The following is a 15,046-nucleotide window of genomic DNA, read 5'->3' as shown; positions in this document are numbered from 1 at the left end:
AATGAGCAAGAGTCGTGCATAAGTACTTTGAACAATTTTTTGTCAAGTTAACAGAGTTTATTCAAACGATATTAGTTTTTACCAGTGGTCAGAAAGTGATGTTCTACGAAGCAAATGCAATGATTGGACGGTAAACTCTTGCCTCAAGGGGAGGTATCCACCTCCCTTTCAGAGTTTCACTTTTTCTGAGCGTTTTTAGGAGTCATTTGCTCTCTCCCCACTGGTATTCAATACTATTACAGTCAGTCTCTCATTTATTAACATAATTCCTTTTCTGACTGGTATTTACATTGAGTCCCTGTATACCTTTCTAACGGAGCATCTACTACTGGCAGGAGCAGTCCTGGGGTAAGTAAGGCACACTCTCTCCCCCTTCCAGAGAGATAAGAGGCATATTGATAGAACTCCTATGAAAAAAAGGAGTAGGTATCAGCAGCAACCCCCCCCCCCCCCAAGAGAGAACAAGTTGAATCAGGGTGGAGAGGGAAGACCACACCATCATACAGCACTTCAGCAAGGTGTGCACTTGGCCAAGTTGGGCTGGCAAGAAGCCACGCATGCTCAGAACAGGTTGGATCAGCAAGGGAGCCTTACAGCACTCTTAGCTAAGCACGAATACACTCAGGGCTCCCAGAGACACCCTTCGTCACACCCTACCTTTAAAGCCAGCCCCGGTTACTGGTCATTTTGTCATTTACTACCATTCACTGCATCCTGCCATTCAGATCTTCATCTAGTCTACAACTGTGTTAAGACTTCAGCACCACCCAACTGTACTAATCTTCTGTAAGGAGCAACGTCAAAGAGCCTTGCTAGTGTCCTGGCAGGCGATCTATTATACTTCCCTGATCCACCATTTTAGTCTTCTCATTCAGACGGGATCTTCCTTTTGTGAAATAAACTCGCTGCTGTCCCGTAATCTACTTAGTTCAAAGAGTTTCATTACCTAGTGCTAAGATCTCAAGATTACACCCCCAAGAGACATTAGCTCCACTAGCAACTTCCACTATTCGATCCGATAGCCATACGATTATCATAAAGTATGTATCTATCACTAGTAGCATCCAGTAACTATTCCTAAGCTGCTGCTAAGCGTTATTATACCATAAGCGATCGCTGGCAGCTGCCATTATTAAACCGTAAGAGATGAAACCCCGATCCGGTTTCATGTTCATAGGCACGACCTAGCCGGCTCCACGCGCTTCTATGACGTCTCCTCTCCCGGCAACTTACCTGTCTCTTACCGGCCAATAAGAAGGGTCTCGTACGCCGCCAGCAGCCAATCAAAATGTGGCATCGCGCCGAGTGTGGGGCGCCGATACACACGCTCTCCCTGACTCTAACACACTCCGCTCTCAGCTGTTCGGGTAGCCGTCAGGGGCATATAAACTAACTTCCCCTGTGACGTCAATCACGCGACTCCGCCCCTACTCTCTGCCTTCTGTCACTCGCCGTCAGCCACGCCCCTCAATTGAACTGCACCGTCTTTGTCTCTCCTATTGGATGCCGTCAGGGGAGTCGGCCAATAGAATAGCGCGCTACTGAGCAGAAAAGGAAAGAGAGAGACGCGCTGCGTTCCAAGTCTCGTTCTGGCCATCAGCTCCACCTCTTTCAGGTTTCTTTCCGGAAGACGTGAGTAGGCATTGAAAACGAAGAGGGTGTTATGGGGGCGGAGGAAGGGTGATTCAACATCGACGTCACCCAAGCAGCGTGGGAGCTGTTAAAGTGACAGATCTCCCTCGCGGCCGTGAGGACTGCCGTGCGTTGTCATGACTGCCGAGGCGTGAGCAAAGTTAGATATAACTATTACTTCCTTGTTTGTGCACATACACTGAGGATGTAGTTTTATTTTAGTTGTTCATCTCTGTTGCCCACCTCTCCTGTCTAGTAACTAAATGCTCAATCCAGTGGTAAAATTGGCACCACCCCCAGAATCGATCGAAATGCTGCGTTTTATCCTGTTGCATACATCAAGCTCCCAATTACTAGGACTGACAAAACGCTCCCTGGATCCCCTGTGTTGCCCTGCTCGCGCAGTTTACACACGTTTACAAAGGAAGTGGAAGTAAGTATCATATGACAAGGCCACTTGCCTTTAAAAAGATAAAAACAAGCATAGAATTTGTATATGTAACTATTTTATAGGTGACCCATTACACAAATTAATACACAGTGGCTTATGGTGACATTTATAGCAGGGGATTGAGTGGATGAGCTAAACCAGTGTTTCCCAACCCTGTCCTGGAGGACAACTAGGCCAGTCGGGTTTGGGAGATGGCCCTAATGAATATGCATGGGGCAGATTTGCATACCTGTCACCTCCATTATATGCAAATCTCTCTCATGCATATTCATTAGGGCTATCCCAAAAACCCGACTGGCCTGGTGGTCCTCCAGGACAGGGTTGGGAACCACTGAGCTAAACCACAGGTAACCAATCTCAGCCCTATCAAGTCAGGTTTTCGACAATGAAGATGCATGAGATCTATTTACATGCAGTAGAGGTAGTGCATGCAAATAATCTCATGCATATTTATTGGAGAAATCTTGAAACCCCATCTAAAGAGAAGTTCTTGAGCAGGGGTGCCCACACTTTTTGGGCTTGCGAGCTACTTTTAAAATGACCAAGTCAAAATGATCTACCCAGTGGCGTACCTAGGGTATGTGGCACCCGGGGCCCATCATTTTTTGACACCCCCCCCCCCCCCCTCATGTAAAATTTTTTTTTTTTTTTTTTTTTGCAATAACCATGAAATGGAATAAATGGTCAGAATAGAAACAGGCAGTGAAAATTTTCTTTTTTTTTTTTTTTTTTTTTTCCAAAGTATTTTTATTGAGAATGGCAAAAGGTCCAGACAAGCAACCATGGTCTGTACAGAAACTTATACATTATCAAAAAGAACACAGAATGAGAGTAACAGCAACAACAAGCATGAACAAGCCTCTCCCAAGAGAAAATTGCCAATGAGAGGCATAGCAATACACAACAAAAGGCCAAAACTTGGGGCAAGCAAACAAATCCCACCCCAGAACCCACAAGAATAATAAGCCGGACTAGACCCTCAGCCATATTTTATAATGAAAAAAACCCCCACAAGCAACAACACCCAGACCGCTCACCAGACACACCAATCCGCACAACAAGCACCCAAGAAACACCCAGCCACCACCCAGACAAAACTACCAGACACACCTACCCCACCAAGCCCAGACCCAACCCCCCCTCCCCAGAGAGTGCAAGCGCAAAGTGGACCGTGAAAAGGGCAGCTGCAGAAGTGGAAAGCCCCAGATAAGTAGGTTAGCTAAAGAAAGCCCACAGATAGAAGAAATCAGGATAACAGAAGTTCCAACAAATGCTCCCACAGAAAATTTTCTTTTATTGAACCTCATTTATGTAACCATTATTCCAAACATAACATAACATAAATTATGTCTGAATTGTCATGACATCAGAAGTACATATGGAGTAGTTGCAGGTGATGCTTGGGACAGTTCTGATTATGTTAGTTTGGTTTTATGTGTTTTTTTAATAGAAGGGTTTTTATTTCTTTTTTTAAGGTTTTGTAGTTTGTGGTCGAGGTCAATAGGTTGTAGAGTTGGGGGTCAAGTGTTGCAGCTCGAATGGCTAGGAGGTTGTCGAACAGTTTTTTTCTTTTGACGTTTTTGGTTGGAGGGTGTGTGAATGGTGCGTGAGTTCTCCTATGTCTGTTTGAAGTGGATTGAATTATTTAGCTGAAGAAATTAGTTACCCCCCCCCATTCCACACACATTAATTCTCTTCCATTTTTGTTCCCATTATAAAAAAACACTGATAAGTTCCCAGGAAAAAAATACATTAAAATAAGAAGTGAAAACAAAGGCCCCTACAGATGAGAACATAACATAAGAATAGCCTAACTGGGTCACACCAATGGTCCATCATGCCCAGTAGCCCATTCTCATGGTAGCCAATAGTGCTGCCCGATTCAGAGAAAAATATTTCATTCGATCCGATTCACCCTGTTGAATCGATTTTTCGATTAGATTCACTGTTAATGACACCGCTTTTTAAGTTTAAACAAAGTATAACAATAAATTTCACAACAACAATAAATTTCACAAAGTACTTAAAAAAAAAAAATCACATTTTTCCATTAAAGCAGTTCTGGAGACATTTGCTTGAACAGTCTTTTTTCCCAGTCCATAAGCAACCAATATGAAAAAGATTTCCTTAATTATCTACTCAAACATTTTTGCTATTTACTTTCATTGTACCTATACTATTATTCAGTAGAAAAAATGGACTTAACTGTGCAGGAAATGAATCTCCTCATACACCCACCATATAGTGCAAAAATGTGCAAAGGTCTGTTTTTTTCTTTCGATCACTACATAGCCTAATGCCACACAAGCAGCGCTGTTACAAACATATTCTGAAGGTCAATGCTAAGGTTGACAAAGTTTCCTTCCTTGGACCAGAAGGAGATACTGACAAACCACTGGAAGATATTCTAAAACAACTACCCAGAAATAACACCCAAAGACCCACTCAGTGTGTGAACCAGTTGAGTGGAGTGGACTAACTGGGGGTGGAAATGGGCCCAGAGTTTGCTCAGCAGAATTTCCCAGACTACCTCTTCCTCTCAACACACTGACATGCTACCACCACCACCAACACTAGGAACACCTCACCGAGTATGCCAGCAATGCTTATAAACTTTATAAAACACATTATTATATTTTCTTATAAAGCATATATTTTAACTGAACTCAGCCTTGCCATTCACAAAAATAGAAAAGTTCCCATTTCAAGCTGTCTCATGTACACTTTTCAAATCTAACATATTGTAATCACAAAACAGAAAATAAAATTATTTTTTCTACCTTTTGTTCTCTGATCAATATTCAAATCTTGTTGGTCCCAGGCTCTTGTTGTCTTGCTTGCCAGGGTCTCCTTTCTCCGTGCTAACCATCCGTCTGCCATCTCTGTTCTCCCCTTCCGTTTCCCTTCCCTCTCCCGGAGATCTGGCATCTTTCCTTTTTTTTGTCTCCATCCACAGATTCACCTTTTCTCAACTCCCCACCACCCCAGGATCCACCATCTCTCCCTTTCTGTTCCCAACTATCCTCCTATCCAGTATCTCTATCCCCCCTCCACACCATCCCCTGTTTCCAAGTTCTCTCCCTTTCTGTTCCTTCCCTCCCTAAATCCCATTATGCACCATCTCTCTCCCACTCCTCTGTTTTTAGACCCATTATTTCTAACCCCCAAAGTCTGGCATATGCATGTATCTTTGAACCCCCCCTTCCCTCTCTCCCTCTGTGTACTTTTACACCAGGACCCCCCTCCCCCGAAGGTCTGTCCCCCCTCCGAAGGGCTACACCCCACCCCTGAAGACCTGCACCCCCCGAAGGCCTGTCCCCCCCTTGAAGGCCTGTCCCACCCCCTTGTAGGCCTGTCCCCCCTTTAAGGCCTGCCTGCCTGCCTTTCCCCCCCTTGAAGGCCTGTCTCCCCCTTGAAGGCCTGCACCCCCCTTGAAGGCCTGCACCCCCCCTTGAAGGCCTGCACCCCCCCTTGAAGGCCTGTCCCCCCCCTTGTAGGCCTGTCCCCCCCCCTTGTAGGCCTGTCCCCCCCCCTTGTAGTCCTGTCCCCCCCTTGAAGGCCTGCCTGCCTTTCCCCCCTTGAAGGCCTGCACCCCCTTGAAGGTCTGCACCCCCCCAAAGGCCTACACCCCCCCCCGAAGGTCTGCACCCCCCTGAAGGCCTGCCTGCCCCCCTTGAAGGCCTGCACCCCTTGAATGTCTGCACCCCCCCCCCCGAAGGCCTGTCCCCCCTTGAAGGCCTGCCTGCCTGCCTGTCACCCCCTCCCCCTTGAAAGCCTGCTTGCCTGCCCGCCCGCCCCACCCTGAAGGCCTGATGCCCCGACCCACCCCGAAGGACCGCTCGCCCCCCTGGCCTCCCCGCACCACCTATGAACAGCCGCAGCAGGATCGCGAAGTCAGCGTCGGGTACCAGCCCTAAGGGGGTGTTCCCGGCCTTGCCGTTCAGTCCCCCGCCACCCCCGAAGGACCGCTCGCCCCCCTGGCCTCCCCGCACCACCTATGAACAGCCGCAGCAGGATTGCGAAGTCAGCGTCAGCGATCCCTGCTGCTTCCTGCGCCACGGTCCCGCCCCTCCTCTGACGTCAGAGGAGGGGCGGGATCGCGTCGTAGGAAGCAGCGCAGGGATGCTGACGCTGACTTCGCGATCCTGCTGCGGCTGTTCATAGGTGGTGCGGGGAGGCCAGGGGGGCGAGCGGTCCTTCGGGGGTGGCGGGGGACTGAACGGCAAGGCCGGGAACACCCCCTTAGGGCTGGTACCCGGGGCGGCCCGCCCCCCCCGCCCCCCCCTAGGTACGCCACTGGATCTACCAACAATAAAAATGCTAAACATATATATATTTATATATATATATATATATATATACATACACACCGAGTGTACTTTGTACTTATGTTCAAATATTTTTTTATTATACAGCCCCCCTCTGCCGAAGGCCTGACCCTCCCTGAAGGTCTGCACATTCCCCCTCAAAGGTTGACTCCCACCTGAAGGCCTGCACTACCCCTTGAAGGACTGCACTCCCCCCCCCCCGGAAGGCCTACCCTCCCCACATCCATTTACCTAATTCCAGCAGGGAGCAGTCTGCAGAGAGGATCGCTGGTACTTTAGTGATCCTTGCAGGTTGCCATAGGCCTCAGGAGCTGTCTTCCCTCTGCCCCAAGCCTGTCTCTGACTTAGAGGAGGGGCAGGACCACAGCAGAGGGAAGACAGCTCCTGAGGCCTATGGCAACCTGTAAGAATTGCTAAAGTACCACCTGCCACCGGCCGTCTCCCATTCGTCCCCTTTGGAGATCCCCACAGGAATAAGGAAGTTAAATTAATAGAATACTTAGGCACAGAAAAACAAAGAAATACTTCCAAGAACTGCCCCATAAAAACTGCCTGTCACAATGCTCATTAGTGGAACTGAATAAAAGACAAGTACAATGGATTTAGAAGGGGGACGATCCGCCCGGGTGCACGGCTTGGAGGGGTGCACAGCCGGCCAGGTCTGGGTCATCCTGCCTTTCTTTTCCCCCGGTCCGCGCTCGGGGCTTGCGCCTGCCTGGTCCCGCGCCGACGCTCGAATGGTGCCGTCTACTCCCGCGAGTCTCGCGATAACCAACAGCACCATTTGGGCGGCGGGTGCGAGCCCCGTGTGCAGACCGGTGGAAAGGAAGGGCAGGAGGACCCGGACGGCTGTGCATCCCTCCAAGCCGTGCACCCGGGGCGGGGGCAGACTGCCCCACCTCGGTACGCCACTGATTGGGAGGCCGATTTTGGGGTTTTTAAAATTGTATATCGGGCAGCATTAGGCCTCGCTCTTACCTCAATCATTACAGGCGCTTCTATTTCTTGTGATGCGCTGAGCTCCGTCCCCCACCCCGCCCTTCCAGCACTCTGATTGGCCAGCGTTCTTTAAGAGGCGGGCCAGTCAGGAGGGGAAAAAAAGAGAAGGGAAGAAGGGAACCTGCTGTGCGATCGACTGGGGTCGCCTGAAAGAACGACCTGTCGATCGCGATCGACACGTTGGGCACCCCTGCTCTTGAGGACCAAGGTTGAACACACTGCTGCTAAACATTAGTGCAATATGTACCCATAATCAAGGTTAATGTACACACTGTGCTGAACGATGTCACATGTTGGGGCTAGATTCACTAAACTCGCCAATCTGGATCGTTGTTGGGCGTTTCTTGGCTGAGTTTTGCCAAACGACCGATTCACAACAGATTCTGCAAGCAAATGATCTGATTGGATGGATCGCTGTAGAGCGATCGAGACACCTGCACAGATCATCCTTGGTTGTAGATGCAATTTGCACATGCACTTGCTCTTCGCACAAGCGAACTCAAAATAAAGGGGGAGAGATGGCTGCAGTTTACTTGCTGGCCCTACGAATGGACATTTTAAAAGGAATGATTTCAATTTTTGTGCAGCCAGATTATGGAACAGACACGCTTTTTGTGCAGTCAGATTATAGAACATCAGAACACACTTTAAACTCGCGGGTTAAAACCACAGGCTCGCACTGTGCTAGTTGCAGAATATATAAAAAGGGAATTCAGATGCATATGTATAAATATTTTACAGTTTTATTTTGATGGTTGTTTTATATGGGGTTGTAACCTCGATACTGAGATTTCAGGGTAGAAGAGAACAGGAGAGTCAGCAAGGACAGTAAGTCCTCAGCAGTCGCTTCATTTTGGATCGACAAACCCAATCAGTGTTTCTTCTTCTACTTAGTGAATCAATGGCTTCCTACTTATACATGCCATTTCCCCTCATTTGCATGGGTGGATCGGATCAGGTAGGAGATTGATCACACAGCAGTTTAGTGAATCTGGTCAGGGAAGGATCAGGTCGCAAAACGATCACAAAATCATCAGTAAGTTTAGTGAATCTAGCCCTTGGTCTCTTTCTGAGTCACCTATAACATTAGCAACTTCTTCTTTTTGACTTCTGTATCACTACCATTTTCCAAAATCTATCCTTCAGAGCTATACACAGCCTGACATTATGTGGTATAAAAGTGCAGATTCCATTAAAAAAAAAATCCTTTGAGCAGTGCAGACTTTCTGATATTCTGAGGCTTAAGCAACAAGTTATTACGGAAACTCAAACAAGAGGGAAAGCAAAAAAGCAGCAAACAGGGTGCTTTGCCTTGTTACCCATTCCTTCTTCAGGTCACATTCAAACAGGAGTGATAGTAGATAATGCAAAGTTATTATCACTATGAGCCAAACTGATGGTACAGTTGCCTGAAATATTCATGAAAGTGTCCTTAACACTAGAAACAGAACTAGTTAATAAGATTGCAAACCCTAAGGCTTTGGGCTTAACTGATGGTACAACTGCCTTTGACATCTATGAAAATTTCCTTAACACATGAAACAGAACCAGTAAACAAAATCACATGGCATACATACTGGAATACATTTAAATTCATGGTAATGAGACTTTTGGTTAATCGATGTAGATGGCAGATAGGTGTATGTAGAACTTCAAAGATAAGGCTGGGCACAATGCCTGGGTTTCAATACTGAGTCCAAGGAGGCATAAAAAGTTTACTTCTCTGGGGGATTCACCAAAGGCCCTGACCGCACGCCACAGATTCACTACATTATTGGAAACTGACCAACCAAGTAACTTGGATACCTGCTTAGTGTCCCAGCCGGATGCCAACTATTGAATTTCACCAGGCCCCAAATTGTTTTAGAATTTTGTAACTTGTATTTACCATCTCACCTATGAGCTCCTCATACCAGAGCACCAACAGCATGGATGTTTTACCCCCTCAACAATATCACAAAATAGAGTAAAAGCCATCACAGAGTAGCTGTGAATCCAAAATAATGTCTATGGTCCTTGCCCATGCCCTTGCCCTATGGTCCTTCTCTAGTGCCACTTCTTCCTAAATTGGACAGGCAAGGGACACCATAGCCAATAGTGAGTGACAATATTTAGCTTTCTCTGGGGAATCAATTAGGAAGGGTCAAGGTTATCTTTGCAGGCCAGTGGTATGATATAGGGTCAAGGCAGGCTACTGAGTGCACAGATATGAGCTGGTTTCTGACTGGCCATAGCTGACAGCTTCTAGCTGGTCATCTTGACCCATACCTTTGGACTGGACAGATGATTGACCTCGGCCTTAATGCTCTTAACCAAAGGTTATCATTTTCTTGAACATAAGTGGGGAAGCTTAGCAGAGGAATGGAAAATAGGATTGACCACCTTATCCATTTCAAATGAACAAATAAGACTCTGTCCTGTTTATGTACCATGGTATCCATAGATTTATAGTTAAGATTTTTCATATTTATTTTTTACCCAAGGCTATTTGAATACCTAAAGCAGCATTTCTCAACTCTTTCCTGGAGCAGCCCCTTGCCAGTAAGATTTTCAGGATATCCACAATGAATATGCATAAATTTGATTTCCACATACTGCCTCCATTATATGCAAATTTATTTCATGCATATTCATTGTGGATATCCTGAAAACCTGTCTGGCAAGGGGCTACTCCAGGACTGAGTTGAGAAACAGGCACATTGGGCCACCCATTTTAAAACTTTCAGAAACAGGGCCCTATATAGTACTGGCTATAGAGCACATCCCTCAGAAGACACAGGAGCAGGTGATAAGCCTGCTCACTAGCTCCTCTTTCCAACTAGCAAACAATGCACAGAGGGTAAGGAGATTAGACAGATTGCTGCTGCCAATCAGAGCCCCAGGTCCCTCCCTGATACAACCGATGCATTGCGTTTTTTTAAAGAATCTGGGCCTTAGTCATTTATATAGTCAAAGAACATTAGCACCTATTTTTAACCTGCTTTTTAAAATAGGACGCTTGTGTGATGACCATGGTTGTTAAGTTTAATTAATCAGTCTTGGAAGGAGGGGAGGCTAGGGGTCCACTGCTATTACTTATCATTTCTATAGAGCTGTACATTAAATATTCAAGAGACAGTCCCTGCACAGTACAATCTAATCACGCAGACAGACAAAGAGGACAAGTAAGGGGTTAGGGAGTTTCTCAGAGAGGGAATGACAAAAAAAAAAAGGCATGGGAGCTTTACAAGCGAGTAAGAGTTATAAGTTAAAAGCAGTCTCCAAAAAGTGGGCTTTTAGCGTAGATTTGAACACTACCCAAGACGGAGCTTGACGTAGCCTCAGACAATCTGTTCCAGGCATAAAGTGGAGCTACAGCGAAGGGACGTACCCTGGAACTGGCAGTAGAGAAGGGTACATATAGAAGAGACTTACCTGATCAGCGGAGTTCTGAGGAGGAGTATAGGGAGAGATATTGCGGAGCTGCAGAGCAAATGTATTTGTAAGTCAATAAGAAGAGTTTGAACCGTATGCAGATAGGGAGCCAATGAAGTGACTTGAGGAGAGGGGTGATGAACGTAAGTATAGCGACTCTGGCGGAATATAAGTCATGCAGCAGAATTTATAACAGATTGAAAGAGAGAGATGGTTATGTGAAATACCTGTGAGAAGCAAGTTGCAGTCATCTAGGCGAGAGGTGTTAAGGGTCTGAAAGTTAATGGTGGGGGATGTAAGGCTGAAAATTTGCCTAGGGCACCCTCCGTTCTTGCACCAGCTCTGTCCATAAGGTCCTGAGCTGGGGGTCCACACACCAGTGCTTCATCACTGCACTGACTGGGTAAGCTGGGAACTAGATCCCAGTTCCAACTGAACAGAGAGCCCAGAAGCAAAGGAGGGGACTTTCATTATTACATATTTTTGTTACTGCAGAGTGAAGCTGAAGCCCTCTACTCAATTTTAGTTTCTGATATTTTTTTCAAGAGCTAATTATCACCCCCAAAAAACACCGCAAATCACCATCTGATTACATTAGGTTAACTGTCTGTTGATGCTGGCTTAAAAAAATATATATATCAATGAGATACGAACATTTGTTTCTGCTAGGTAGCAAAAGAGTACGTCAAAGAAAGATAAAATATTAAATGGTACACCGAAGCAAAACACAAGCAAAAAGCTGCTATGCTATTGCACATCTGGGACCTCCAGAGGTCCCATTTTCACAAAATGACGTTTGCTATAGGAAATCAACTGAAATGCAAAGTTAGCAAGCAAAGTGGAAATCATCTTCCCTTTTTAATGGACAAGGTGTTTCCTCCTGCACTTTTGGGGCTTCCTGTTCAATCAGAACTTGCAAAACCACGATGAGCCTCCATTTATAATTAGGAGTGAGGTTAATTCCTGTCACAGTACACGCAAAAGTAACCCACTTGGAGAAACCACCCCCCCTCCCTGAGACAAACCATTTACCTAGGGATTTTATCCCTTTTTGTATCCGCTTCCTAACTCATCCTGCTCAGTCCAGACCAGTTTGGGGAAGAAAGACAGCAAGTACTACCTGGAAGCTCAGCCCTACAGTGTGCCCCCTTGGCAAAGCTGACTGATCTCACTGGGGCAGATTTTTAGGGTGCCTGGCAAATATCTGTCCTGAGTCTCATAGGTGTGAGCCTTGAACTCAGCCACTGCAGTGACAATCCTTTGGTTAAGGTCATGCACTGATGCTCCCTGTTGAAACCCTGCATTCATGAGCTCTAAATCCAGCCACTAGGTGTCACCATAAGCTTGAACTCCTCCTCCTCCCAATCCATGAAAATTCTCCACAGCAGTTGGAAGTTATTTGACATATTACCAAGAGCAAACTTTGTGCTGATACACTAGATCAACCTTTGTATTTTTAAACTAACAGTTAAGTAGTGAGCACTGAAACATCTCTTACTCAACATTTAAAACTTGAGATTCAAAGCAATTTAACCGGCAGAAATAGCTCCTGGACAGTTAAATTGCTTGTTTGGGGTTATGCTGATAGGGCTGCTGAATATCACCACTGACTGCTAAACTCAAAGCTGGATATTTTGTGGGCAGTCCAGGAGCAGAGATGGCACTTAGGCTAAGTACCTACATTCAGCAAATTGGACCAAGTAAAATCAGTCCCATATTCACACTGTGTTGCTTATGAAGTTCAATACTGAATATTGCACTTAACCGCATAAGAAAGAGCTCACTGCATAAACCCAAATAGTCAATGCTGGTGACAGTAACAAAAGGAGTGGCAGGTGCAGCAACGGTAAATGACAGCTAAAATAACTCTCACTGCTGAATATGGACCCCATAGTGTAAAGTTTGTTTTTCAGCTTCAAAGAGAAAGGAAGCGTGGCCTAGTGGTTAGACATGCTGCCTCAGCACCCTAAGGTTGTGCGTTCGATCCCAGTCTGCTCCCTGTGACTCTGGGCAAGACACTAACCTTCCATTGCCCCAGGTACCACAGTTAAATTGTGAGCCTGTCGAGACAAATATGGAAAATACTTAAGAGCACCTGATTTCTATTCAATCTATTATAAATTGCTTTGGGTGAATCTCTTAATGAAAAAGATAACTTATATACTCGAATATAAGTTGAGACTCCATTTTTCCCCAAAAAAAGGATGAAAAATGGTTGACTCAAATATAAGACAGGGGTTAATATTCAAGTGCCATGCCCTGCCATGATCTGCACCCAGTGTCCCCTCCCTCATGCTCTTCCATTGCCAGGCTCTGAACCCAGCCCCCTTCCCTCCCTGCCAGGCTCTGAACCCAGCCCCTTTCCCTCCCAGGCTTTGCAGCAGCCTCCCTCCCTGCCAGGCTCTGAACCCAGCTCCCTCACTCCCTGCCATGCTCTGCACCCTCTTCCCCATCTGGTGGTTTAGTGGTAGGCCAGGATAGGAGGGATCCATCCCATCTCCCATCCCGGCCGATTCTAACAATTTTTTTACCCCCCTCCCCCCCCCCACCCCCCACCGTATCTTTTTTTCACTTCCTGGTGGTCCAGCGATGTATGGGCAGGAGCGAGATTTCCACTCTCCTGCCCTGCGCCGAGCCCCTCCCTCCCTGGATAGCTGCCTCAGATCTCACGGCCAGCGGCACACCCGGCATGCAGGAGTGAGCTTTTTGAGCTCTCGCCCAGCCCTGCGCTGCTCCCTGAATGGCTGCTGCCAGTTCTCGCGAGTCAATTGGATTTTTTTTATTTTGTGTATTGACTTTATTATTGTCGCTTTTAATTTATATACATGAACGCCCCCTGATGGTGTGCGGCTGGAGTGAGCTGTTACTCCTTCATATACAGCTTCTATGGTTAAGCATTAGATTGGCTATATTAGTACTCTCTGCATTGCTTACTCTGTCACACTGAGGACAAGTTTTATTCAACATTAAATTTCTCGTTGTATCCTCTCACATGATCAGTGTGTTTGCAGTTTGGCTCTCTGTTCTGACCAATAGACTATAGCTGCTCCAGTTTAACATCTTTTAAGTATCTTGGCAGCATTTAGAGATATCTTGTATTGACGTATGTTAATGTAGGCATTCCTTGCAATGCAGAGAGTATGCCATGCGAAGAGTGGAGAAGTGGCCTTGTGCATGATGCTGGCGTATAAAATCCTTCACAACATAGCACCAGGCTACATGTCAACAAAACTCACTCAATACGTATCAAATAGACCACTCCCAGGAAGAATCATGCCTCCAAACACCGTCAGGCCATGCCCTACAACTCCAAACCGCCAGACATCTTCCCACTCCCATTTTCTACCAAATCGCTGGAATCAATTATCCCCACAGACCAGAGCCATCAATGGACTCCTGAACTTTAGAAAAGCAATAAAATCATACCTATTTGCCTAACCAGCCACCATATGTTATTGGAACATATCTAGACCGGACGTTGTATTATAAAGATAACACATTGTAACTGAACATAAGAAGTTACCTCCGCTGAGGCAGACCAGAGGTCCATCTCGCCCAGCGGTCCGCTCCCACGGCGGTCCATCAGGTCTATTGCCTGAGCAGTGGTCCCTGACTATCCCTATAACCTACCTCTACTCCTATCTGTACCCCTCAATCCCTTTATCCTCTAGGAACCTATCCAAACCTTCTTTGAAGCCCTGTAACGTGCTCCGGCCTATCACAGCCTTCGGAAGTGCGTTCCATGTATCCACCACCCTCTGGGTGAAAAAGAACTTCCTAGCGTTTGTTCTAAACCTGTCTCCTTTTAATTTCTCCGAGTGCCCCCTTGTACTTGTGGTTCCCCATAATCTGAAAAATCTGTCCCTGTCTACCTTTTCTATGCCCTTCAGGATCTTGAAGGTTTCTATCATGTCTCCTCTAAGTCTCTGCTTTTCCAGGGAGAACAGCCCCAGCTTTTTCAGTCTGTCAGTATATGAGAGGTTTTCCATACCCTTTATCAGTTTAGTTGCTCTTCTCTGGACTCCTTCAAGTACTGCCATGTCCTTCTTGAGGTACGGCGACCAGTACTGGACACAGTACTCTAGATGCAGGCGCACCATTGCACGATACAGTGGCAGGATTACTTCCTTCGTCCTGGTCGTGATACCCTTCTTAATGATACCCAACATTTTGTCTGTTTCCTTGAGGCTGTGGCGCACTGTGCCGACGCCTTCAATGTTGT

At 46.4% G+C, this 15,046-nt stretch overlaps 1 protein-coding gene across 5 annotated transcripts in view; it reads right to left on the bottom strand.

Annotated features, from left to right (window-relative positions):
- Positions 1 to 15,046, bottom strand: part of SERTAD1 (SERTA domain containing 1) — a 40,856-nt gene that overhangs the window by 11,919 nt on the left and 13,891 nt on the right. The window contains exon 1 of one of the 5 annotated variants that reach the window (XM_033953681.1): positions 1,234 to 1,352. The exons of 1 other annotated variant lie outside the window; for it this stretch is intronic. Coding sequence is in view for 1 of the 4 variants with exons in the window: in XM_033953678.1 (XP_033809569.1) it covers positions 1,245 to 1,297 (53 nt within the window). In the remaining 3 variants the exon portion in view is untranslated. 3 more of the 5 variants (XM_033953678.1, XM_033953682.1, XM_033953684.1) reach the window with 3 other exon arrangements.

The sequence above is a fragment of the Geotrypetes seraphini genome, chromosome 8 (genome assembly GCF_902459505.1).
Source record: "Geotrypetes seraphini chromosome 8, aGeoSer1.1, whole genome shotgun sequence".
Taxonomy (NCBI): Eukaryota; Metazoa; Chordata; class Amphibia; order Gymnophiona; family Dermophiidae; genus Geotrypetes; species Geotrypetes seraphini.
The sequence above is the reverse complement of the archived record's forward strand: the minus strand, read 5'-3'. Positions and strand labels throughout refer to the sequence as shown.